Source organism: Notothenia coriiceps, unplaced genomic scaffold, assembly GCF_000735185.1.
Source record: "Notothenia coriiceps isolate Sejong01 unplaced genomic scaffold, NC01 NC01_scaffold00037250, whole genome shotgun sequence".
NCBI lineage: Eukaryota > Metazoa > Chordata > Actinopteri > Perciformes > Nototheniidae > Notothenia > Notothenia coriiceps.
In genome coordinates this window covers 12,676,260-12,703,154 of record NW_011369951.1, presented here as the reverse complement: position 1 = coordinate 12,703,154, position 26,895 = coordinate 12,676,260, and the positions used below count along the sequence as shown (strand labels likewise).

The following is a 26,895-nucleotide window of genomic DNA, read 5'->3' as shown; positions in this document are numbered from 1 at the left end:
TTGACTTTATGCAGGTAGCCAGACAGTGAGACAATGTACGAACAGTCAGCACACTCAGCACGGATAGTGCGCGCAACATGATTGCAGCGTCCAGGCAGCTCCCGTTCGAGCGTATGCCTTGAGTTGCACATAGCTCCAACAATACATCACACCCACACACCCACACCCACCCACACCCACACACACACAGTATTGTATTATTGTATTGTATGAGAGAGGTTCCAGGTTGAATTGAAGCAGATATTGTTGATGTTCAGAGGTTGCTGCGTTTAATATTTATGAGAATATTTGTCATTGTTCAAATGATAATAAACACAAGCATATTTGTCCACTCATATGTTGATAAGAGTATTAAAAACTTGAACTCTAAGATACATTTAGAACAGATACAAAATGTGTGATTAATTTGCGATTAATCGCGATTAACTATGGACAATCATGCGATTAATCGCGATTAAATATTTTAATCGACTGACAGCCCTATATATAACACATAAAAACAATAATTCAATAATGTGCTTTAACCACTAGGCGGTGCACACAGCCATAATAACTTTGTATTATTAGTGTAGGACACTTATGTATGTACAACATCTGAAGATGTGTAGTTTTATTCATGCTTTCACATAATTTTACAGCATATTGCTATACTATTTCAGACTCAGTATTTACATTCTTATATTCAAAGAAAATCAGTAATATCTTTAAAAACTCCTTTTATATCAGCTGTGCACCGTTATGGTGTAAATATAACCTATCTACGAATTAGATCAAATGCAAAAGTCAGCCGAATTAGTGTTGATACTGCAAGGAGACGTATTGTGTGAAGAGAAATTGAAGATGTTGTTTAATTGTTGATATATTTATGATCCACGTCAAGTATTCAGTTTCGGCGCATTTCTTCCAGTTTTTCCAAAGGTCTTCTCATCAGGGCTCTATAAATAAAGAACTACGGCAGATGTGTAATATGTAATGCAGCCGAACCATGTATTACAATGCCGTTATGTGATGACTTTCAAAGAGAAAAGCAAGAACACTCGGAATTAAGTATTCTTTTAAAATGTTTTCCGGATTTCATATCATATAAACACCAAATCCTAGCATGCATTGCGGCTAAAACATCCAATCAGCGAGCTTAAACCATGGCTGAGGATCTTGGGTAATCGCTCGAAATGCCTACGTCGGTTTCCGGTTATTTTTATTTTGAAAATTCAGTTCCTAACGGACGCCAAAAAAGCCCGAGATTATGGAATTGTGTGTGTGTGGGGGGGATGTCCGGTGCCTTGCTCAAGGGCACCATGGCAGGGCCCAGGAGGTGAACTGGGACCTCTCCAAGTAGAAGTCCACACTCCATATTTAGGTCTGTTTGGCGGCCCGACAGCTCACAGACCAAGCCGCTACTGACTGAGCCACTACAATGTAGTGAAGTAAAAGTATAAAGTTAGATACATTAAAAAAACACTTAAGTATGACAAAAATAGTGCTTACGTAAAGTAAGAGTACATATTACCACTGAGTAGTTTAGTCCAGCACCATATAGGTTTAGTCTACACAAGCCTCACTGAAGATGACGTCATGCCTGTCAAACACAGGTGTGACTAATACAATTAATTAAGCTGTTAATTAGCCACACCTACAGTTTTGTTGCTACCAGTGGAACTTAACTAGCTTAGCAAAAATGACTACTGTAGATATTTAATGTATATGTACTTTAGTATTGCCCATTGTCTGCTCTGTTATACCTCTACTCCACTACACATAAGCTATTTAGGCTAATTAAAATACCTGTCAGCTAGCCTGTCCTGTGTCACTCAATGCGTTCATATTTAGATTTACAGTTTATATACGGCAGGTTTTTAACACTGGCAGGCTCACCTTTTCTTCTGATACAACTTAAAAAAACACGAGTTGTTTTCGCTTATCTTCCTTCTTTTGTTTAGGTAACACTTTTTACTGAAGTGTTGGGCTACCTGAAGCATCCACCTAGCATCACAATAATGTAAACCAGCGTGTTCGGACTAAACCATTTGATCCATACAGGTAGGGGTGCGTGATGGAACTTTTTAATGTACTTACTCGATACATATGCTGCATATAAGCATTATATGATTATTATATTGTTGTTTAATATTAAAACAACTGTTGGTGAAGAGTAGGAGAAAGCATATAGAGCTGTGTCTTTTTTTACCTTTTTTTGTCGTCACCTGTACATTTACATTTAATTGATGGATTAAAGGATGTATGCATATATTATTATTATCATGGCAGATGTAGCAAGCATTACTGTTGTGTGGTTCAGAAGAAAGAAACAGAGATCTCAAATGTGAATGTGTTAGGGTGATGTACAATTTCCTTTTCTCTATTTATTCAAATCTGTTTTTGTTTTTTTTAGGTAGGAGGATGCTGACCTCCTTAGTTTTTTTGCTCGCCTTTTCTTTAAGTCTCAAGTCTCCTCTTGTGTGCGCGTGTGTGTATCAAGACTCCGCAAGTATTGCGTGGGAGGATAGAGACCACATACTTTAAACTCCCACCCATATTGGATGAAGCACCCCATTGGATCTTGGTCAATTAAAGCACCCACAACATCCTTAGTAACTCAGAGACAAGACCCATTTTGCAAAGTTCATATAAGGCTAAATTGTGTATATATATATATATATTTCAGACAACAGTCGAACCAATATATAATTAATACTGCTAACTATTGATCTTATTCGCTCTAAAGCTTATGAACAGTTTAGTAGTGAGATAAGCACACACACTGGTATCACATGGCACCAAGGGATCATCAAAGTTTGATTTTAATCTGTAATAAGAAATTGTCAATTATTTATGGATTATATTTTGTAATAACTTCAAAGTAAGTAAATCTGAGAAATGTTGTGGAGTAAAAAATACAATATGTGGAGGACACACAGACCCATAGACAATAAATAAGCACAGGAAACACTTGTGGGACCTGACTCAAGCGCATTTTTATTGAATGTTTATAACAGTTAAAAACATGTATAAAATTGGTCCTGTTTCAGAAACAAGGCACGCATAGTCATGTCAATGTTCAGTGTTCATTTCATTATTAGCATTATCAACAGCATCAGCATTATCAACACGTTCCATCTCATTATTTGTTTAATAGTAGTATCAAGCATTCCCTAATATAAAAACATGTTCTGATTTTTTCACAGAAGTTAACATTTTAATCCGAGCAGCAAGACAATATTCATGCAACAACGGGAGTGGAGAAGGCGCGAGCTGACAGGACTGATGGGCTGACGGGTCTTTAATAGTACGTCTCCCGTTCCACCCAACCTGGACACACAGGCAGAGAAAACAAACACCCATGGGATTTAGAGGCAATTCATTGGTTGATTCAATGTATTCAATCTTGATAGTTTATTACAGGGAGACTCTAGAATGAAAGAAAATGTAACTAAGAAGAATAAGAAGTTTCTCTGCAATCACTAAGCATGAGAATGATCCAGAGGGAGGAGGAGAGGGTGCAGAAAAACAACAGCAGAGGGAGGGAGAGGTAGGAAAACACAGGAGAAGATAACAAAACATGGATTCTGGACTCACCTCCTGGGCTGCGTCTGAGGATCAGCTTACGGATTTCATCATAGATAAAGATGAGCAGGGAGTAGGGGAAGGCGCAGAACCACCAGTTGGGCCTGAAAAACACGCGCAGAAACATAGATGAGAATTTGACCCAGCGCCCCGGGGCCTGAATGAGCCACATGCGGTGGGTGGAGTATTACAGAGTGGCTGGATGTGTGCACGGCTTACTGCTGCATCGTAGGCCGGGATTTTGTGCTTTACTCACTTGAGAGGGTACATCCGGAGGGCCACGTCCATGCCGGGGCAGTAAGAGAGGAAGGCAGCCAGAGCGGTCTCTTCAAACAGACCAAAGATCAGGATCTTGTTCCTGAAAAACAAAGGGGATCAATTGAGACTCTGAGACCCAAACAAACCAATTGAAGTGATAACCCCCAGTTTAGGAACTATTCATGCTGAGCCACTGGTGTAAGTAACTATGTGAATAGCCTTTTAAGTCCCAAATTACACCATCTCCAGAAGTGTTTTTTTGTTGTTGAGAAAGACAGGACCTAGCACAAGGTGGAAAAGGAGGTATGGCATTCAAGATGGCGGCTGTTTGATTAGCAGAGAATGTGTCTCTTCTATACCTACACTTGTTATTGTGTACACACAGGGTATATGCAGGAATCCTGAAGTCAAATGTAATACCTTTCAAGACCTTTTTTAAGACCCTCTCCATACATTTTAAGACCTCATCGCCACTTCGAGTTTTAACCGGTTACCTTGGCGACACATTGACTATATACAGTATTGATTGTCCTTCCTCTTTATCTTCCAACCATTTGGACGCAAACTTGCATTTCCCCATAACGATGTTGCTTAGCAACCGGCGTAAACGGGCCGTCGCGCGCCATCAAGCAGTGAGCGTGTTATGTCCTGTTCAGATGACATCCAATCCAGCGGGATGCCATAAATAAACTACACAGAATCACACTACACACCTACGCAATGATTACATTCAGGCAGACTGTAGAATACAACCTTCAACGTTTAATACTTTTTAAGACCCCGCGGACCCCCTGATACAGTGTACTAAGTGTCATCATATAGATAGAACAAAAGGGTATCATTTGTGATGAAACATCTACAGCTTAGAGTTGGAAGAGGATACTGCCGCCTTGAAAGATATATGCCGGGGCCTTTTTGTTCTTACCTCATGCCCTGTTGGAAGACAGAGTTCCTCCTGGTCTTACAGACGATAACATCGGCCCACTGGACGATGACGATGCTGACAAAGAAGGCGGTGTGGCAGGTGAACTCCACGATCTTCCTCTGCTCGTAGGTCTGAAGGGGAACACACAGAAAACACATTGGACCAGCTGCGCTCGGCAACATTACTACCTTCTACTTGTGGTGAGTGCAGTTGATGTTACTGACCCACTGCTGTCCATAGGTGTCCTCCAGATCGTTCAAATATTTATTATCCCAGTTCACTCTGATGCCCAGCAGGGTGGAGGGCAGGAAGCCATTTTCAGCCAGGATCACAAAGTACGTGAAGAAACCAGCAAGCGCCTGGATCATACCTTCAGGAAGGAGAAGGGAAGAAGGCACATTTTTAAAGTGAGTCACAGAAACTGAAGTTGTATCATATTTAAATGAAGGGCTATAATTATGTTTAGACAGAGTTAGTGAAGGCAGTTAATCAGTCGATTTAGAATTGGAAGCTCCACCGGGAATGAATGAATGATTAAGAAAACAAATAGCTCATTTGGTGTTTAGGGAAAAATACAATGAATTTTTTAGTCTTTCAGGCAATTTTGGGGATTAAACCATATGTGATATAATGAATGGCAAAGACACACAATAATATGAACATGTGTCAAGAAATATAGTTATATCAAGAGGGATATAGGGATTGCATTGTAGGACGCATGCATCTAAACCTTAGAAAATATTAAAAAACAAAATTACATTCTAAATGATGTTAATTTGTATTAGCGAGTGACATAATCTTATAAAAAGGCAATTCATTTGTGCAATAGCTCTAATAAAAAAACTTGGAGGAAAATCAGTGGAGATAACATGTTTGGTCTTATAAGGAACTAAAGGAAGTCCAGGAGGGTCAAACCTATTCCTGGCTTCATTTCCAAAGAGGGAAAAACCAAAAGCCACAGGCCCCGCTCGGTCACAAACACACACTACTGTCTGTATCAGTATGACACTCAGGGTTTCCCACACACAGACTTTACTTGGGCGGGCCGCCCAGGTATATTAACGTCCGCCAAGCTGTTATCGGCTACCACCACAAGTATATTTCAGATTTGTGGGAAACACTGACAGTATTTCTGGTGCATGTCACTCCCAGTTATCTTTGAGCGCCCAGATACAGAGCTGCCTTTCCAGAAAAACCTACAAAATGGAGCCATGCAAGAACTCCTGGTTCTACTTTAAGATTTCTGATCAACGGTGTTTACCGATCTGTCCGTATGCTATACTGATGAGCCTCTCGTTCACCAGCTTGTCTGTTTTGGGGTTTCGTGGCTGTCTCTTCATGATGTCGCTCTCGGCTGCTTCATAAGCCAGGGAGATGGCAGGCACCTGGGAGACAGGAAACAATCAATGTTGACACATCAGTTTATAGGAGCCAGAATCAGACAGTTTTCTCACAGCTTGGTTGTCACGAGTCACAGAGATAAGAATAGATGTGGTGCGCAAAGCAACCCAATCATTTACCCCGAAAAATGTAGTTTCATCATCATCCTATCAAACTCAAAAACTTTCATGGCTTTTATAGAATGTTGTTGATTTTGAATATCCCTAACTTGTACTACATTATTGGGAACCATCATTTTAGCAGCACATTAGGCCATATTCACCATGTCAGTTCCCAGGTCGATACAGAGGATGGTGACGGTTCCCAGGGGCAGGGGGATGTTGGCGATGATGAAAAAGAGGAAGGGGGTGATCTCAGGGATGTTACTGGTCAGAGTGTAGGCGATGGACTTCTTCAAGTTGTCAAAGATCAAACGGCCTGATGAGAGAACAGAGTGTTGTGTCAAACCCTGCGGCTGAAAGGCCTTGAAAGTGTTCTGTGAAGTACAATCTGTTACCTTCTTCCACTCCAGTGACGATGGAGGCGAAGTTGTCGTCCAGCAGGATCATGTCGGCGGCCTGCTTGGAGACGTCAGACCCAGAGATGCCCATAGCGACACCGATGTCCGCCTTCTTCAGAGCAGGAGAGTCGTTCACACCGTCACCTGTCACAGCCACAATGGCTCCCTGCAGAGAGAAGAGAGAAGCGTTGAGGAAAACATGACAATTCTTTTCAGAAAGAAAGAAAAGTGAGTGAAAGTTAAGATGAACTGCAAGAAAAAATGATGTCTCAACATTTTAGAAAAAACTGTTTTTCATAAATAAAAGTGAGGTGTCACTTCCGCTTCAGAGAGAAGTCACTATTCGTGCGATCAGGTGACACTTTTATTCAAAGCAAATCATCTTTATCTGACAGTACAGACAAGAGACAGAGGTGGTCGGAGATTACATGTGATCATAATCAGTGGAAGTGCTGCATGCTGATAAGGGATTACCTTGAAAACAAACAAATACAAGATTTTAAATATTTATGACATTACTTTTTGTAAAGCGATTATTAGTTTGAACCCGAAAGTCTGATCTTAGAAACGTGGACATGGAGGAACTGAATTGAAGTGACTGAGTTGTCATAATACATCTTCCACTCCTTCACCAGGAAACATGTAGGACACACTGGAATAGATTACGTTATTTAGAACATTCATTACCACTGGGGTTATTTTCCATTTCAGTAGAAATTGTTTAGTCATGGTTTCCTTAATTGTAAAAAGCTAAGAAAAGACTGTTTGTGGTCTCGATCAGGCAATATTCAGCAACAAACAACCATTCAAAGAAATAAGTCCACACAACACTCACTTCTGCCTACTGATACACTTGTGAATATTCATTGAGGTCACAGCTTGACAGATGTTGTGCTTGATTATTCTGCTAACTTAGTGATCAGGGCAAAGCAAAAATCATAAATAAGCATAAGGGGGTATGGATATCAAATATTCAATTGTGAATGAACATAACAAGGCAGAGGCACATGCTGTGAGGGACTGGAACTGCTCTGAACACCGCAGAGGCTCGTTGGATTAGAGCTTACCTGTCTCTGGCAGCCTTCCACAATGATCAGTTTCTGCTGCGGGGAGGTTCTGGCAAACACTATCTCCGTGTGGTACTTCAGGATGTCGTCCAGCTGCTCTGGGGACAGATCTTTCAGGTCTCCACCATGGACTACACAGGCCTTTGCATCTCTGGAGAGAATACGAAGACACTAAGTTACCTAAATGCACAATATGTCATTTGCTCTCGGTCAAAACAATAACAAAACACAGGGCTCGTTGACATCATATAGTAGTTTGGGATTGTGTCAAGATGTATCAAAAAGATATAACTCTAATCCCGTCACATTTAAATGCAAACACTTTATAAATAATATTTGATTGCACTTAAACATAAACATATTGAGGAATATATGAATGGAATATTAAAAGCCTTGAATTTAAAAACACAGGGTATTGCTGAAACCTTATTCTGACCCAAATGGGGCCCAGGACATAACCTTGAAGTACGGTTGTCTTTTGTGTCCCCTTAATAACTCCACTCGGGGCTCCTTAGTAGGGTCCTTACCTTGGGTTCACTTCGTTGATTGGGATGTTCAGACGTGCAGCGATGTCCTCAACAGTCTCGTTGCCTTCGGAGATGATGCCAACACCCTTTGCAATGGCCTTAGCTGTGATTGGATGATCACCTGTTACCATGATGACCTAGGATAAGAGGGACACTCTATCAAGCATGTGAATTATAGACAAGAGATGTATTATTAGGTCACTTGGAGGGAATTCAACGGCACACATTGTACATAGATTTTTCAACACAACTACCAACCAAGCGAACAGGCCAATTGAAAAAGCTTCATGTGAACTAAATATTTAATTTCCATTTGAATATGAGTTACCTTGATTCCAGCGCTCCTGCATTTTCCGACAGCATCGGGCACAGCAGCACGAGGAGGGTCGATCATGGACATGAGGCCGATGAAGCAAAGGTTCTCAGTGGGGAAGTTCACCTCTTCTGTGTCAAAAGCAAAGCCTTCTGGGAACTGGTCGTCGGGCAGGTTGAACTGGCAGAAACCTGGAAAGAATACAAGTCAAAAAGCAGCTTCGGACAAAATGCCCAATGAAGTGATTCTCTGAGTAGTCCTTTCAGTTTCTGCTCCGTTTGTCAATTAATTCCACCGTCTATCCTTACCGAGCACTCTCTCTCCAAGTCCTCCGAGTTCAAGGTAGGCGTTCTGGAAAGAGTCTCTCATCTCGTCGTCCAGAGGCTGCTCTTTGCCGTGCATCATGATGCTGGAGCAGCGGTCCAGAATCCTCTCTGGGGCGCCCTTCATCACCAGCAGGTGCTTGGTACCCTCGTCACCCGCTGAACCGTTGTGAATGGAAAGCTAGCAGAAAAATAACCAAAATAAAAACAGATCAGGCCGAGCATTTTCTTTCTTTTGTTGTGCTGGAATTTGGTATGAAAGAGCCGATAAAGGATGATCAAATGAAAAGAGAGCAAGCCAAAAGCTATGTGTGTAGCTTCCATGACCTTTAAGCTTTATCCATTCTAATCTCCTTCCATACCTGGTACTTGTTAGTAGAGTTGAACGGGATCTCAGAAATCTTGAGGTTTTTGTCTCTCATTTCTGAAACTGATCCACAGCACAGCTCGATACATTTCAGCAGAGCGGACTCAGAGGCGTCACCGGCCACGTCTCTCTGGTGGAGGAGGACGGACAACATTAAGTACACACCATAGACTGTATATGGTACACACACACAAAGGTCACCAGAAGTCACAGAAGCACACTTTTAGTTTCTGCTGGGAAATTGGGGTTTCTCTATAAATAGTCTGTGAGTCTGAATAACAAACATCCTCAACAGGCTTTAATGACTTAATGACTCAAGGACATAATCAGCTGATTGCAGCAGTGTTGAGAGGGCAATATTAGGGAGGTATAATCAAGTTAGAAAGTCATTTCCTATGGCCTTTCAAATTGATATATTTAATAATAATAAAATGGCATATTTAACACATCTGTATTCTTTTTTTTGTGGGTATGCAAAATAAAAAATCATTAAACCAAGTAGTGGCATTTTTACCAGCCACAGTACATTCCAGTAACGTAGGAGGCCAGTAGCCCTCTACAGTTGAGGTTAAAAACTGGCTTTACCAGTGGGCACACTTTCACCTATTCATTTTGAAAAAACAATGACACACACACACACACACACACACTAGAGACTGAGCAAAGCCAGGAGACGTGCGCACATCTGGGTGTTTGTTTGTGTCGCCGTGTGTTTTGGTGGGGTTGGGAATAATGATGTGGTTACAAATGTGTGAGTGGTATAAGATGGAAAAGAAGCCTGTTAGCCTGAATGGAAAAACATCTGTAGATCCTGAAATGGCTAATCTATTTGCATATACAAATGACAGGGAAATACATTTGTACATAAGTGTATTATTTAATGTATTACTTTGGCACCATTGACTGAATTCATAATCGTTTCTTTGTTTTAATATAATGTTTCAGGACTAGTAATACTGGAACACTCATCGTTTATCAAGTACACTTGAACAGTTGTTGACATTACTGGAAATGAAGCAAAAATATTAACGAGAAAAGAACAACGGGGAAGAGGAACTCATTTTACAATGGTTTGAAAAAGGGCACATTCAAACTGGAAAATGAGTCAGTGTTACAAAGCGTTTAAATCGTGCCCACATAAGCACACAAACTGAAGACCTACAAAAAATGAAAAACTTGTTGAATAAAAAGGATGAAAGTTAATACAGTTGTGTGTGTTTACCTTGAGGATGGGCAGGCCGGACTGCTCTGCCAGGAAGACGGCGCGGTTGCAGAGGCCGGCGATCTTGGCGAGGGCGCCCCATGTGGCGGAGCTCTTGTCGAATGAGGTGCCGCTCTGGTTCTCCGTGGTGTCGGCCTCGTGGATCTGGTTGTCGAACCACATGTGGGCCACGGTCATCCTGTTCTGGGTCAGGGTGCCGGTCTTGTCGGAGCAGATGGTGGAGGTGGAGCCCAGGGTCTCCACGGCTTCCAAGTTCTTCACCAGGCAGTTCTTCTTGGCCATGCGCTTAGCGGTCAGGGTCAGACACACCTACAGACGGGACAGCTCGGCTCAGTTAGTTGTTTTTTTAGGGATTCATAGATCTACCTTTATTAGACGGGAAACACCCGGACTCACAGTGACAGTGGCCAGGAGACCTTCTGGCACGTTGGCGACGATGATACCGATGAGGAAGATGACGGCCTCCAGCCAGCTGTATCCAAGGATGAGCGAGAGGACGAAGAAGGAGACACCCAGGAAGACGGCCACGCCGGTGATGATGTGGATGAAGTGCTCGATCTCGATGGAGATAGGGGTGCGTCCGACTTCGAGTCCAGAGGCGAGCGTGGCGATACGACCCATGACGGTGCGGTCTCCGCAGCTGATCACAACACCACGGGCAGTTCCTGCAGCAAAGATGATCAATCAAAGAATGTAGCAGTGTCTCTAAAAGGCTTTGTTGATCCTGACATCATACCTTCAACACAGTTGGTGGAGAAGAAAGCGATGTTCCTGGTCTCCAGTGGGTTCTCATTGGAGAAGTCGGGGGTACGAGTCTGGGGCTCTGATTCGCCAGTCAGAGAGGAGTTGTCCACCTGAGCGATGAAACACAGACTGTGATTGAAGGAAGAAAGAAATGTAGCTATATCCTCAGAAAGCACCTTTCTCAGGGAGGAGAACAAACGACCTCCTCCATGTTAACCCCTGAGACGATGCTGAGGCAGGTGGCCCGATGTAACAATGGATGATTCAGAAGCTGATAGAAAAGTCTGGGCAGTAATTGGGTTGCTCTTTGATCTAAAGTTTAGTTGAGGGCCCAAAGTGGGTCACAGACTTGTTTTTGTCCCCATAATAAGACGGCCATTAGTCACATGAAAAGGAATCAGTCCATTTATTAATATAGAGACTGCAAAGGAAATGTAAGAGGGCAAACTGTTTCACAGTCGGGGTGACCCAGAACAGCGGCATTGTGGATCAAATGTGATTATGAGATAAGGGTTCACTCCATTCGGGCTATATGGGGGTGCTGAGTGTCAGACTTCACATAGAATTGTTTGGATCCTACATGAACGATGACAAATTGCTTTTGGTTCAACTATGAGTTTTAATGATCCAGCAAAATAACTCATGTGGTTTCCAAGTTTAATAACGAGGACGCCCACCTTGCAGCCGCTAGCGGAGATGATTCGCAGATCAGCGGGGATCCTGTCACCACCTTTCACCTCCACCAAATCCCCCACCACCACTTCCTCCGCGTTGATGCACTTCTTCTCGCCATCGCGGACGACCAGGGCTTGCTACAGAACGAGAAATGGAGGAAAAGGAGAAGGTGAGAACGACGGCTTTTGTCTGTTATACCTGCGTCCACTTTCACATCTTGCATGTAAAGCTCCGTTTTTCACAATGAACCTCTTCATATTTAAGAGGGCTGATAAGATTCAGATGTCAAGAGGGGTCTGTTGTGGGTAAGACCTTGAATTAACATAATCATTAAGAGTTGGCATGGTGACAAGAACATGGTTTTGTCATATTTTGTGAGCTTAGCATATTCATGAATATGTACAAAATGCAGTTATCGAAACTTACTATAGATAAACAGATGAAATGAATACAAGTTTAAAATGTGAGAACCTGTGGGACCAGGTTCTTGAAGGAGTCCATGATCTTGGAGCTCTTGGCCTCTTGGTAGTACGAGAAGCATCCGGTGATGATGACGACAGCAGAGAGCACCACACCCAGGTACAACTGTGAAAGGCAAGTCATCCACAAAAAGCATCATAAAAATGCTTTGCACTTCATAAAAACATCCACAGAGACGACTAGGAGCTCCCTCACATTGTCATTAGCAGGGCTCATCCTCCATTTGCAGGCCTGGATACCATAGGCCAGGGAAACAGAGGAGGGCACCGTCTCCACAGAAGCATGGAGAAACCCCAAACATCTGCAGAAAACAGTTACAATTAGGAGAGTGGGGCTCGTTTAAGCTGGAATACAAAGCTGTCAGTCAATGGTGAGGCCTCTGGGCAATTTACAACAAAGCCTACCCTTGTTTGGCAGAATTTGACCTCACTCTGGGGTGGTGGGGAGGAGCGAAGTGAGGGCGTTGTGCGCCCGTCACGAAGCAGAATCTCAGCGGCCTTTGCACCAGTCAAACCCCTGATGTGAGGGAAACCATTGTTAGAAGATGTGAATACAACCACGTGTAAGCACAAGCTGCTTGTTTACCAGTCAACTACACACCAACTTCCCTGGCATATATTTAAGGTCCAAGGGGAGAGTCGTAGGATGCGACTAGTTGCCTAGCGACACGGCATCAACAGAAAACAGCGGCCCACGTCCTTCATAGCAGGGTAGGGCAGGAAAAACAGAAGAAGGAGGAGAGAACAAGAGCGGCCAATGGGATCATGTGAATCAGGGCGCAGGGGCCTCGGGCAGCCTGAATCCTGATCATAGTTGTTCACAAGAGCTGCAATACACTGTGCATGGCTTGAGGCCTCGCACACACTACGAGAGCCTGGAGACCGCCAGTTTGGAGGTCACGTGATTCAACTAGTTCTGGCTTGATCCTTCCTGTTGTGATCAGGATGCCACATTTGCATAGGGAGAGAAGGCTATGTTGGAGTGTGTAGGGGTGGTGGCGAAGAATGACGAATTTATATGTATCGTCGTGACGATATTAGGTCTCCACGATATGCTTTTTCAGAGATATCGTATCTATCGTGATAAAAAAACAAAAATAAAATTGAAAAAAAAAATGTTTTGAAAAAAGAACTATAAAAAAAGAAAGTGATGTGAAAGACATGCTCTAAAGCTGTCTAGTCAGGATTCAGACAGTATTGCACTTTATTTATTGTCTTGTTTGATTCTGTTGGCTTATATTTTATTTTATCAATAAGGTATTTATATAGTTTTTCCCTTCAGTTATGCTAAAGTCTTTTATTGCACTTCAAGTCTAAAGTTTACATTTTAATTGTTTGGCACTGACTTTTCCTCATTGATGTTTGATGTTTTACTTAGTTATGTTTTACCCTCCTTTTCATGTTTATTGATGTTCACTGCTAGTGCTACCTCAGAAAGTTCATTTTTATACTGAGAAACTGTGCCTTGAAGCCATATCAAAATGTTGAATTGTTCATTCAGGGATTCATTTCAGAAATAAAAAATGCTATTTTGGTCTGTTACTCCTTTTTGTTTTAGTTTCTGTTACCTTGTAGGTGGTTGTTCTGTTAAGTAACTTGAAAAATAACCATAATAACCGACATGAAAAAATATCGTGATATATATCGTCTATCGTGATACTGCTTGAAAAATATCGTGATAATATATTTGTCAATATCGCCCACCCCTAGGAGTGTGTGACTGAATGTGGGGGGGGGGTAGGCTGGTCCTAAAGACTGTAGAAGATCCTGCATGCATGAACAGGAAGAAAAGGCATTCTGAAGCATTGTTTAACTGCTTTCCTTAGATTTCTTTAGACACCTTTAGATATCACTTCCCACTCTTTTTCGCTCTAAACTCGTTTTTAAGAAACCCTGAGAGAACCAATCACATCCCCCGTGACATTTCCTCCATGATAGGAGAGGAGATCCCCACTCTCTTGAAGCAGAGTCCTCGTGTGTATTCATCTAAGCCACATGAATCCTTCACTCAGCAAGGCAAGCTGCAGCGAGTATTCCGCTCAACAAAGTTCATCTCAGACTTCACTCACATTGTTGAGGTCTGTAGCATATTTGCGGTTGAGCTCGTCGAGGGTCAGCTTGTGATCATCCTGCAGGGAGAAGCAGAGACAAGATGGTGGTGTCAGCTCAGTGTGTGTGTTTTCCACTCAATGCATGGGTGTGAAAAGCAGGTGACATTTACAGCTCAGTGTGTGCGGCTGACCTTTCATTTTGAAATGACTGCCTCTCACAGTGTAGAGCCACGACAATGACAGAGAAACATTCACAGTGGAGAGGAAGGAATGAATGGATGGAGGCGGAGCCAACAAAAGACATGAGGGAGGTGGGAAGAGAGACAGGAGGAGGAGAATGGAAGGTGAGCATTAGGTTGAGAATGAAAAGCAGCAAGAAGAGGCACGTGAAGGGAGGAGATGTGGGAGAAATGATAGGAACACGATCGAGAGGGTGGGATATGGTCACACGGACACTCAAAGAGGACGAGACACTCACCATATCCACTTCCTTCTTCAGTTCATCCATGTCCTTCTCTTTCTTCTTCCCCTTGGCTTTCTTCTTGCTGACCTGCTCCGAGGTTGCAGCAAGCTCATACTGCTCGCGTCCTTCCTGGAGACACAACGGAGGAGAAGGAAGGACGATCATTGTTTAGTAACATAATGATACACACAGTGAGCTGGTTAGCATTGTTCTCACATCACTGATGCTTTGGAGATTCATCCTTTTTAGGGAAGTGCGCCACAGTTGAGAAATATATTAGTGCGATTATACCCACCAAAATATCTTGATATTTACCATGACTGCATCACAACCTAAAACGGAATACTTTGAGGCCTGAGAGGTCTTCAGATGTGTTCATATATTATATCAGAAACTTTACAACCTTTCTGGGTCGCTACAAAAAGCCCATGCAGGAGTAACGTGCATTGGACTGTGGCCAAGGAACATCACTGCACTGACAATGCCATTTTGTCACAAGAAGCGTAAACTCAGCCAAGTCTCAGCTTCGGAAAAACTGACAGAAACTTTAACAGACGGTCGAGGAAAAGAAAGAGGCACCTCTTTGCGCGTCACATGAAGTTAGCTTGGGGAATGAAAAGCTCTGTTGGACGAGCAGAGTGAAAAGAACAGTTTGGCATCCTGGCTTCAGAGCCATCTGCCACGGCAAAAACAACTCTATGGGGATCCACTTCTTAAGGACTTTTCAAACTTTTGAAAGGCCCTCTGTTGTGAGAGCAGATTTAAATACACTACTTTCCTTTTGCTTTGGTCCAACGCACATTGACACTAAAGTTCTGCATTTTGGTTTAATCTAGATATTGATTGAATAAGTCAAGCTCAACAGGAAACGATTTATCTGTATGCATTGACAATTAAAAGCAAAAGGAGCAGTGTTTTTGGGTCATTTGGAAAATAAGTGCCTTTTTGTTGGCCCGGTGGGATGGGATAGGTTAGGCACGAGGACAAACATACATTTGGACAACACCCACGTTTTCCAATCAATGGTGTCGCAGTCCGAGCGAATAAAACATTCATTCACAAGGATTTTTTCCTGGCCAATTAAGTGATCCAGCCAGACCACAGAGTGGAACAATAAACCACTCTGAAATAATGTAATGGTGATCACACTTTGGTTATTTTCAACTCCGAAACTAATGATCTCGTAGGAAAAAACACATTTCATTCAAAGTGAACATGTCTGTGTTAAACCTGAAGCACAAACATTGAGATGTGCTTCCTTTGTGTGAATCTTGCCTTGACGTCCCCTATCCCACCATCAGCTCTGGCACTTTGCCACAGAGTGACAGTCAGCCATCCCTTTTCTCTCCGCTGTCTCCTCTATAGCATCCCCTCTCATTATCAGCCTCACTGGTGCCAACAGGGACACAAAGAGTGTGTCTTCTAGAAGTCTGTATGCTGTGAGGAGAGCCAGACAGACTGACAGACAGAGAGAGAGGAGAGATACGGAGGTAAACTGAACAGGTGCGGCGGCTTAGAAAAAGTCCAACAACCAGGGGAGTTGCCAACAGCATCTGTACGAGCCTCCAATGTATTTATAGAGTCCCCATTCTTAACTTCATTATTACATTTTATCCAGCTCTCTTAAAATGTCTTGTTTTGTCAATCTAAAACCCAAAGATTTTACTTTACTATGATATAAAAACAAAGAACGGCTAGAAATCTCAATATTTCAGAGACTGAAAACCCCCTTTTCGGACATTTCAGCATGAAAAATAATTATTAAAATGTATCAGTTTAATGTTGCAAACCAACAATTTCAATTCAAACCCTGATAACTAAGTTAAAGATACCACGAAACAATACAAATGTGTGAACTGCACAGCTGTGCCTAAGTACAGCCTCATAGCAATGAAATGTATTTATATTGCACTATTTAAGATGTATTCTTTTTTTATTACTCAACAAATACAACAGCCACTCCATTAAGTAGCGCCGAGATGTCCCTTAACAGGTGTGTAGGCTTGTGTGTGTGTAGATCACAGAGAGGGGAGAAGGTTAAGCTTAAGTGTGTTTCAGGTAGGGAACAGGAGATGGCAACACTAGCAGCCAATATCGATTAGCAGTTAAGGCCCTTTCTTCAGCTTTGTACAGGGATCATAGGTTTTATCATGTTAGGGAGGGGGAAGCTGCCAAAGTGATTACTAATGAGCCATTTGTCTGCATGCAACTCCACAGTGTGAGGCAGCCATTTTAAAAACTCTATAGGCGATATATCATTTGACACAAAAGACTAGATACGGTCATCCTACACACAGTCCCAGTCATGGAGAAATGCTAACTAATATTGTTTTGTTTTGCACTGCATTAGCCTCCTTAGTTTCCCAGGGAGTCACCAGAGCAGAGTGTGTGATCCAGCACATGTTGTTATTGTTGCTCCGGCCCCCTGGCCAGCTAAGCTGGGAAAACACTGCGCCTGGTTCTGGATCACTGCGGATACATCTTAGCCTCTGGACCCCCGAGGGCCACCGGGGGCCATCTGGCTTTAGGCAAATAATTCACAAACAGTTGTCCAGTCCAGACCCCAAATTTGGAATGCAGGCTTTATCTCCAAAGGACAACTAAAGTACTAGAAGGCAGTAGGACTTACTTGAGACTCATTTAAAAAGCAACAAATACAGGTTTCGTTATCACTTTATAAAAACTTTGATTTACTGGTAGATATTTAAATGTGTAAACTTACATTTTTGGACTAACATCTACAGTCACTTTGGACTTTGAGAAACCGGTTTGGAAATGTTTGATTAATCTAGAGAAAGATCTGCAGAATAATCGCCGTCTAAACTAACAAGTGTATTTTCTAAATGACATATTATAGACAAATGAAGGGCTCTTTTGATACCTAAAGAAACTAAAACTTTCATAAAGTCTGCATCACAAACTGAAACAAAAGGCTCCTAAATGCTTGACACAGAAAAGTGGACAAAAATGTAACTTATTTAGGGGTATTAGTTTGGACTTGTGTCCACCAGGCAGCTGAATCCAATAGCATTTCAGAAACATAGGCAGAGAGAAGCCAGCATTCGTGTGAGAAAAAACGTTGAGATTCCAATAGTTGAATGAATGAGGCGCTCCGAATAGCACTGAAACCCCACAAACACACAACTTAGACAAGAATGAGGCCTCTTCCCCCCCCCCAGACCCCCTTTTTGTCCTCGCCCCAGAGAACAAACGTGCGACAGGCTCAAACAAACCCCAGGAGAGTGGTCGGTCAAGCACACACTTTTTACGGGCAGAATTCCTATGAACTGTTCTTCCTAATGTCAGATAAACAAGCTGCTCATTCAACTGAGACACACACACACACACGTTGCTACCGGCAACTTTAGCCACACCTCTTCAGACATGTCAATGGACAGACTCAAGGGTTGTAGCCCCTCCCCCTTCTCCCCAATACCCCTACTCTCCTTCCACATTTCTCCCCCTCCTCCTTTCATTTCCTTCTCTCTTTTTTTATTCAGACAATGAAAGGAGAGTGAGTTAATTTACACCATGTTTAACACTCTCTCCACGTCCTGTGCAACTTTCAGCGTTCTTTAAAAAGAACAAAAGCTAGTGAATGAATCAATGAACTTCCTTGTTGCATACTTTGTGGGTACTTTTCTACTGCCAGGGTGACGCACAACACTGGCTGAAAATGTAAAACTTCCCACATCTACCTACAGTGCTTTTGTTGTTTATTTGTCATTTGGACAGAACAGGGTGAACCTTTTTAAAGTGTAGAAAGTTTGACATTACTGGCACTATAATCTGTTTAATGTCATACACACAACTGAAGTGTGGAGGTCACAGGTTCCTCAACAAAGACATACAAATATATACAAGACAAAATGGGTGATAAATCTGTCCCTGACTGTCGACACATCTGTGTTTCTTAAATAACTTAAAATGTGAAAACTTTCTTTGAGGCACGATACTAAAACACACACGCGTTTTCCTCATTGCATTATCTTTGATGTTATCGGTTAGAAAATTAGCAAGGCTGTAAGCAAAGATCAACAAATCTATGTTTTCACAAATAGGTAAATATTCAATTTTCTACACCGATCTGGAGCCGATTTGAACTTTTCCCCCACCTTTCAGGACTTAGCCACACCCCCGTGACTTTAACTTGCTAAGACCCCATCGCTACAAGTTGCATCATTTCCTCGAGAGGGGAAAAGGCTAAATGTCTAACATATTGGTTTCCAATATTCAAACTTCATGTCGTCATTTTCAAACCACCAAGTGATTCAGGTTGTAACATTTGAGAACCTGGATTAGGACACGACTGTCTTAGGGACGGAAAATGTCATATTTCCTCAAAGTTAAATGGACTGCTCTGAAATTAAGTGTTGAACTTTTTAAGAGCAACAGGTTTGCAGAGAAAGTTCAAAGAGCCGTCACAGAAGCTCAGCCAAACACGGGCAAAGAAGTAGAGAGAGGTGGCATGAAGAAGGCTGCAAGGGGAGAGGGAAAGGAAAGGAGACAAATGAAACAAAGTAACAACAAAGTGGAGGGTATAACGGGATGAAAACAGGGATCTGGGGATGGAGTGAGAGTGAAAGAGAGAAAGAGAGAAGGAAGAAAGGCTGTCACAGACGAGGGGGGGCGTGTGACAAAAGCCCCGGTTAATACACAATGACTGCCGAGCGGAAAGAATGTTAAATCCTCAGAGGGAGGGGGGGCGAGATAAAGAGGAGGTAAACAGGTACAAACAGAGAGAACAAGAGGGAGACGGACTTTAAAGAATGAATGTGGAGGTGAAGTCGGGGTGCCCCTTCGAGGGTTGACTCGCGAGGTCAGCACACAGTGGGGAGAACAGTTAGAAAATAAGCAGCAGAACCCTCTCTCGGACATGGGGAGGTTGGATTGTGGTCCACTGTTGCCGTCTCTGGCCACTAAAGAGAAAGATGTTACCGTCTTCTTTCTCATAAAGACACACGGCCCTCTCCAAAGATGCTCACAAACACTGGGTATCTGCCACGTCCTCCAGAGCTCATCCGTCCATTAACAGTTTATGCCCTTCATCAAACCAAGTATCCACACTCCTAACATCTAAAAGAGATAACCGAAGAAAAGCAAAGTACGTCTGACTTCCTAGCACAAAAGGTCAACATTTCAAAGTGCTGTATCTTAATATCGAAAACAGGAATATGTGCAGGCATCTGGGGAGATAAAGCAGAAAAGGTTGATTCAGGTGAGATTAGGATTCATTCAGCTGGATAAGGAGAACTTATTTAATATAATACGGACAAATGACATCATGATTTACGTGCTCCTGTTTCTAAATCATCTCTAACTTTAAGAGCTGAATGGATCCTTCTTCATCAGAGTACATTGTTAAAGAAATATATCAGCCCCACCCCAGCCTCTCTTCTCTCTATCAAATCGGGGTGCGAAGTTGCTCTACGGAGGCAATGCGGCAACTAGTGTTTCTTAACCCCCCCCACCACCTCCCTCTCTCTCTGAAGCAAATATCCCTCCTGTCTGCTCACTCTGGATTTCTTTTTTTTTGAAAATTATGGAGAAGCCAAAAAGAGAGAAATGAAAACATAACTATCACCTTTTTTATACCTGTGCAAAACAACTCAAACCCTCGCTCTGTAGTGGCGATTAGCTCTTCCAAGTCTAGCTTTCCGTCTGTGCCAGCACTGAATACATTAGAGGAGAGGAGAGGAGAGAGGAGGAGGCAAGGAAAGGAGACGCAGTGGGGAATTGGAGGGAGGTCGGATGGGGGCAGGGCATTTCTTTCTTCACATATGGGAGGGAAAAAAAATCAGCAGCAGCCAAGGGAAAGCCAGCAAAGGTTTTCAGAATCCTATATGAGCGTCTTGGAGAAAAGGAGAAAGGAAGCGAGACTGAAAGAGGCTTCACATCTCCCGCCAGATCTCTCTCTGTCCATCTTCCCCTTTCTTTTGCTCCCTACATCCAACTCTCCATTCCTCACGGGCTGAATCTATAATGAATGTTTCTGTTGCGCAGCATGGCAGGGTGCGGCGTTTACTGATATTTCAGAGTTTCAGTTCAACCTATAACATTTAAGTTTGCAAAAACAAAAACAGAACAGTAACAGAAGGACTACTTGTAATCTACAAGGGTTTAAATAATCCATTTTTGACATGACCCCCTCTAAAAGGATGCGAACGGTTAAAATAATTTAGTGGTACTTTTGGATAAAGAATAGGATAATGCATGTGAATGAAAGCTATTACAAAATCTACTGAAGCCGAACACCTCTGCAGGAAGGGGTGAAAAAGACAGAAGAAAAGATGGAGATTTTACTGAGCTTAAAACATCATAGTACAATGTTTAGTAACAACTTTTAGACTCATAAAATGTATTATTTTCGCTAGATCTGTCAGGGATGGGTCACCATATTTGCATGATATGATGTAAACAGAGAGCAGCAGAGATTATGGATAATCTACTAATGGTCTACTTTAATGCCTATTTCCTACACTGAATTCTTTGAGTGTGCATCTCACATAACTGAGTCTAAAAAGCAGCCTAAAAGAGAGCAGATCTGCATTCAGATACATTGGAGCTACAGCAAATCAGATCTCCCAGAAAAGGGAGAAATGTGGGCTGGACTTTTACCATTTTCCCTCCCACTAACAAGCCATTATACCCAGAATACACAGCTGCAAGAAATGCAACACTTAACTAGCAAAATGTTTGAAAATGGAAACGTTGTTTTTCCCTACTGAGTGGAATATATTATTGACGAGGGAACGACTTCCTATACCCAAAACATGTATCAGGATTATATGTTAACAAATGTTCGATTTAAATGAAGAAGTCCACACCGTGAAATAACCCCCCGCAGCCGCTCACTTCAAACGGCATCACTTCCACAGATGTACCGTCGCAGCTAATTCCGTTAGCTCGCAAATCTTTGACAGTACAACCTTTCCCGTTATGTAACCTGACACCGAGCCGGCTAAAAGGCACGGTGAAGCATCTTTTGTGTGCTTTGGAAACTTATTTCGTACGACTTACTTTCCCTGACAGCTAAATGAAAGGGAGTTTTGTGTGGAAGTCCTGAAAATACTTAGAAACAGCAGCAGGCATTTGGAGAGAAGGAAGCTTGCTTTTCATTTTAACACATGTGGTAGTCCAGCTCCCCCCTCAACATTCATTTAGTAAACCACTTGTTGAATGGCGAAGTTTTAAAACCATCTTTTCCCCCCACCATATATCTTAATATGAACTTATTAAAATGCATCAAATAGAAAAAAAGTCAAACAAATAGACATTAATACTCACTCCTCGTCCCATGGTTGTTCAATTCTTCCCAGTTCAAGTAAAAAGTTGAGACACAAAATTCCACCTTAAAAAATATGTACAATAAAAAGTATTAAAACTAAATAAAACTCGTGGATGTGTCCTCTTTTTTTATTTATTTGGTGTTTTTCTTCTTCAGCACGTGTCCCTCCTCCAGACACACATCCGAGTTCGCGAGCGGCCGCGGCAGACCCTCCAATACTTATAGACGGCGTTCATGCCATTGTGACGTCGACGCCGTTTGCCATGGTAACCCCACGGATGGAGGCGGGGCGTTTGTTCTTCTTCGGTTTGTCATGCAGCACACACACACACACACACACACACACACACAGAGCACACATCATTCACCATGGATAGATAATAAGATAATTATCTAATTCAAGTACCACAGTTAAAGTATAAATAACTATCTACTAGGAAAAAGACTAGTTGCTGCAACAGCTTGAGAGAAACACTATTATTTCCCCACTATTCATGCACAAACAAAACATCTTAATGTATAATGCATGACCCGGGGTTGTGTTAAATGTGATATCATATCTTTCTATGTTCCTTAACAGAATATTTCAGGGAAAGGAGCTTAGTTCTGCCTAGCTTTGCAAAAGACTGGAAATGGGGGTAAGCTATCAGGCTCTCCAGTAAAGTAAAAAAGTATAAAAATTACAATCTGCTAACAACTCTTCCTACAGTCTAGTTGCCGGGCAACTGCACCCAGCCAAAAAGTATTTGGCACATAACTCTGTATAACTAAGTATTGTTGACTGCAAACTTTACTGCTTATTTTGTCATCTTCTGATAGAGCCTGGCTTGTGGCTAAATGACTTGTTTGATCGTTTAAATACCTGCACTAATGGTTAGATTAATCTAAATAAAAAGGGGGGAAACTAAATCGGAAACGCGAAAGTTATTTGCATATTAAAAGTGATTTAAAAGTGATGCTTGGGATTACACAACCCAGGACCCATTAAACTCTGGGGGCCCCTCATAGTATTCCCTCTCTCCCCTTAATGGAGCCCCTTTACAGCATATGGGCTGTGCATACTTGCCACTATGAATCTCTGCAAGCTCCAGGAGGCTCCCTGACCTATGACGCCCCCTGCGGAGATGGAAGTTGTAGAAGTGGGGGTGCGTTCCATGCAGAGACCCTGTCGATTATAACATTACAGCCATGCTAGCAAGTTTAGCTGTACTGCAACCTGTATTTGGATCTGTTCCAGAAGCTTTTAAACCCTTTATCCCAAACACAAATGGGAGATTTGGTCTTTCATCCCTTGATCTACGCCTGTAACCAGCCATGGAATTCAGCCACTTGTTGTTGTGTGTACAGAGAGGAAAACATGAGTCTGCATTCGCTCCATAACAGGGCAAACCAGTGAAAAAGAAAAGCCACGTTTCTAATAGCAGCAAACTCCAGCCTTGGGGTATTTTTGTATTCAGATAGGCTCCCTGTGTATTCTAATGGAATTTATCAGTTATACTATCTGCGCCAACTGACAAGATAACCCTGATAGATAGAGGGAAGATTTCACTGCGAGAGCTATCTATTCAGGGCTTTCACTTCTCTAAAATATGAAACACAACACAGCAAATAAACAAAATCTTGGTAAACAAACCAAACCACAGGTGGACTTAATGCCCAGATGGACACACAGCAGGTTCTGTGGAGGAGTGGGCACACCCACGTATATTTGGGGGTGCACGTGCATATATTTGTTTTGGTGAGTGCATTCAAGTCCACGCATGTGCCATGAGTGTAGTTTGCGTGTTGCCAGGGCCACTCTATAAATAGCCCAGATTTTATTTAGATGTTGGAGGGAAGGAGAGCAAGTGAAAGAGAGCACTTGCAAATGGGTTGCCATAGCAACATGCACGTTCAGGGGCCCTGCTTGTGAACGAAGGATGAAGGTATGATAATGTCAGTGTCTGTCTGCTTCCTCTTTCTTTCTCGCTTTATTTCCCCATGACAAATCATCAGAAAACAGCCATGCACAACAGTTTAAGCATCAAATCATAATAAGATGCACGCATTGAAAGTGTGCTCAGATATTTGTTGTTGTCAAATCGACTCGCTTTTTTTCCCATCTATCAACCTTTCTTCCCATTTCTCTACATCCCTCCATCCTTGTATTAGCACTCTCGCTGTGTCTCACACCAGCACCCACTGCTGTAAAGTAACTCAACTGGTAAGAACAATCAGAACTTATTTAGTATTAAGTGTCTAATTGTGTGCGAAGCAGCCCATCTGTGGCCAGGATGATAAAGCATTAAAATGTGTACACACACAAACACAGCAGAGGGGTTGAGGGAGAAGGGGGCGTTCATAATGACCGGGGTAAACACAAAGTAGATAGCACTAGAGTGGTCTCAGTTCATTTTCACTGAGAGCCTCTTTGCATTAGCGTGCAACGGAGCAATGAATTGCAAACACCATAGTGGTAGACTGGCTCTTGATCACACACACACACACACACACACACACACACACACACACACACACACACACACACACACACACACACACTGCCCCGACACGCTTTCCTTAATATCGAGCAGGTAAAGATAAAACCACGGGAAGGTAAACATTTCATTAGGTGAAATCAAGTGATGTTGCAGATAACACTGACGAGTCAATCAAGAGATAATTAACTGATTTTGATTTGGGCGATCAGTTACTTGAGTCCCAAGTAAACACAGTTAATCTAAAACTAACATTTGATTACATTTTCCGTTTTTGATGAGAGAAAGCTTTTGCTTTTCAATGTACGATGTGTTATTTCTTTTTTATTTCAATTGTTTTTGTTTAAATTCATGTTCCCCTTTTTCTAAACAAATGTAGCTCCAGAACTGAAGTTTGGGACCTGTTGAGGTGGATAATTCCATCCGCATGGGTCACCGGATCGGACTCACTGGTACATATCTATTGAGCCTTGAAACAACATCCTGCAGCTAATCCTGCTTTTATCCTCCATGTGTCAGAGAAGCAAAAGTGTGTGCAAAAATATCAAAACAAATTCCTGAGAGGACGTCAATGTAAAATGGTGCTGAAATGTTTTATTGTGAATGACAAACATCAAAATATTCTTCCATGCTTTGTGTTTTTGAGGTCTGAGCAACATCTCAGAGAAATATGTAACATGGCAGTAAATAACGATGAAACACTGACTGTGCTCTCCGTGGGGACTCAGTAGTATGTCTCTTGCTCCACCCAGCCTAAAGACAAAAGGAGACAAAAGAAGAGTTAGGGGCATTCTCGGGACGTTTTGCCACACATCTGCATTGTCTATTTTCGTCCTGAATTAGGCAGAGACTTTCTTGAACATATTGCTAAGAAAGGTGTCTTTCAAATAAATCTCGTAATATATAATATAATACATTTTGTAAGTTACTTCCCCATCACTGGAAGGACTATACACGTTAATAGAAGCCAGTGCGTACCTAATTGACCTTCCTAACCAAATCTCCATTTTATTTATAAGCGGTAAACCCTATGAACGTAAGGCACACATGTCAAACTCAAATCAGGCCCGTGGTGGATTCAATTTCGGACCGCAGGATAATTTTTCATTCCTATTAGATCTGGCCTGCCGGTATATTGCACGCACACCTTCACTCCATCCTGAGGATCTCCTCAGCTCAGAGCCTGACCCCAAACATTGATGAACTTGAACCCGAGATGAGATGCCAAGTATCTGCTTGAACTAGCATCACAGAGCAGCACACTGAGTTTACATGGATGTTTCCTTCTGCACTTTTTCTCTCACGACAACAGGGCATGTNACTTTGTATTATTAGTGTAGGACACTTATGTATGTACAACATCTGAAGATAGTATAGCAATATGCTGTAAAATTATGTGAAAACATGAATAAAACTACACATCTTCAGATGTTGTACATACATAAGTGTCCTACACTAATAATACAAAGTTATTATGGCTTTGTGTACCTTGTGTGCACCGCCTAGTGGTTAAAGCACGTTATTGAATTATTTATTTTTTATGTGTTATATTTGATTAAAAAAAGATTAAGAGTACATACTTTCATAGGGGGAAAGTAGAAGGTCTGTGATAGAAATATAGAATATAAAAAATCAAGAAGATACTATAAGTGATCTCTACAATAAAACAGTTTAGTGCAGCCATAAATAGCCATAATATACAGTCTTTAATTAACTATTAGTAGAGAATAATGAGTAATGAATATACTTTATTACTCGTTTCCATTCATGTCAATTGCAGATAAATGTTTAGTCTTCTCAAGCACCAACTATCAAATATCTCTCTTGATTGTTGGCACTTGACAATCACCTTACTGTACCTGAATTTTACTCAGGTGTAACTAAAGTCTGATTTAAGGGTTGTTTATATGTCACATCATTAATCAGAATCTGCAAAGTAACTCAAATAAGTGTAGTGGAGTAAAAATACCAGGTTAACCCCTGAATTGTAGTGGAGAAGAATTACAAAGTAACAATGAGCTGCCACGTGGGTATATATTAATGTTGCGCNTTGCAGGTTAGAGACACCAGTGAATAAATGTGTAGGAAAATGATGAATACACTAGATTTTCAAAAATATATACAGAAATATACACTACAGTGACATCTGGCGTCGTTTTAGTAAGACATTTTCACTTCCGCATAAAAAAGCCTCCGCACGTGACCTCCAGCGTTTGACGTAACATGGGGGAGAGCGGCCGGTCTAACGTATG

General features: G+C 42.0%; 1 protein-coding gene across 1 annotated transcript; it reads right to left on the bottom strand.

Moving 5' to 3' along the window:
- Positions 1-2,950: 2,950 nt before the first annotated feature.
- On the bottom strand, positions 2,951-22,355 carry LOC104966979 (sodium/potassium-transporting ATPase subunit alpha-1-like). Its single transcript, XM_010796335.1, is given in 24 exon segments — positions 2,951-3,309; positions 3,577-3,668; positions 3,821-3,922; positions 4,748-4,878; positions 4,972-5,117; positions 6,009-6,132; positions 6,411-6,565; positions 6,645-6,813; positions 7,715-7,865; positions 8,242-8,378; positions 8,570-8,745; positions 8,863-9,058; positions 9,240-9,374; positions 10,467-10,775; positions 10,863-11,131; positions 11,203-11,320; positions 11,888-12,022; positions 12,357-12,470; positions 12,561-12,614; positions 12,616-12,669; positions 12,776-12,880; positions 14,434-14,493; positions 14,894-15,007; positions 22,166-22,355. Coding segments are annotated over 24 exon segments (3,087 nt in total). The 5' UTR covers positions 22,178-22,355; the 3' UTR covers positions 2,951-3,280.
- Positions 22,356-26,895: the final 4,540 nt, after the last annotated feature.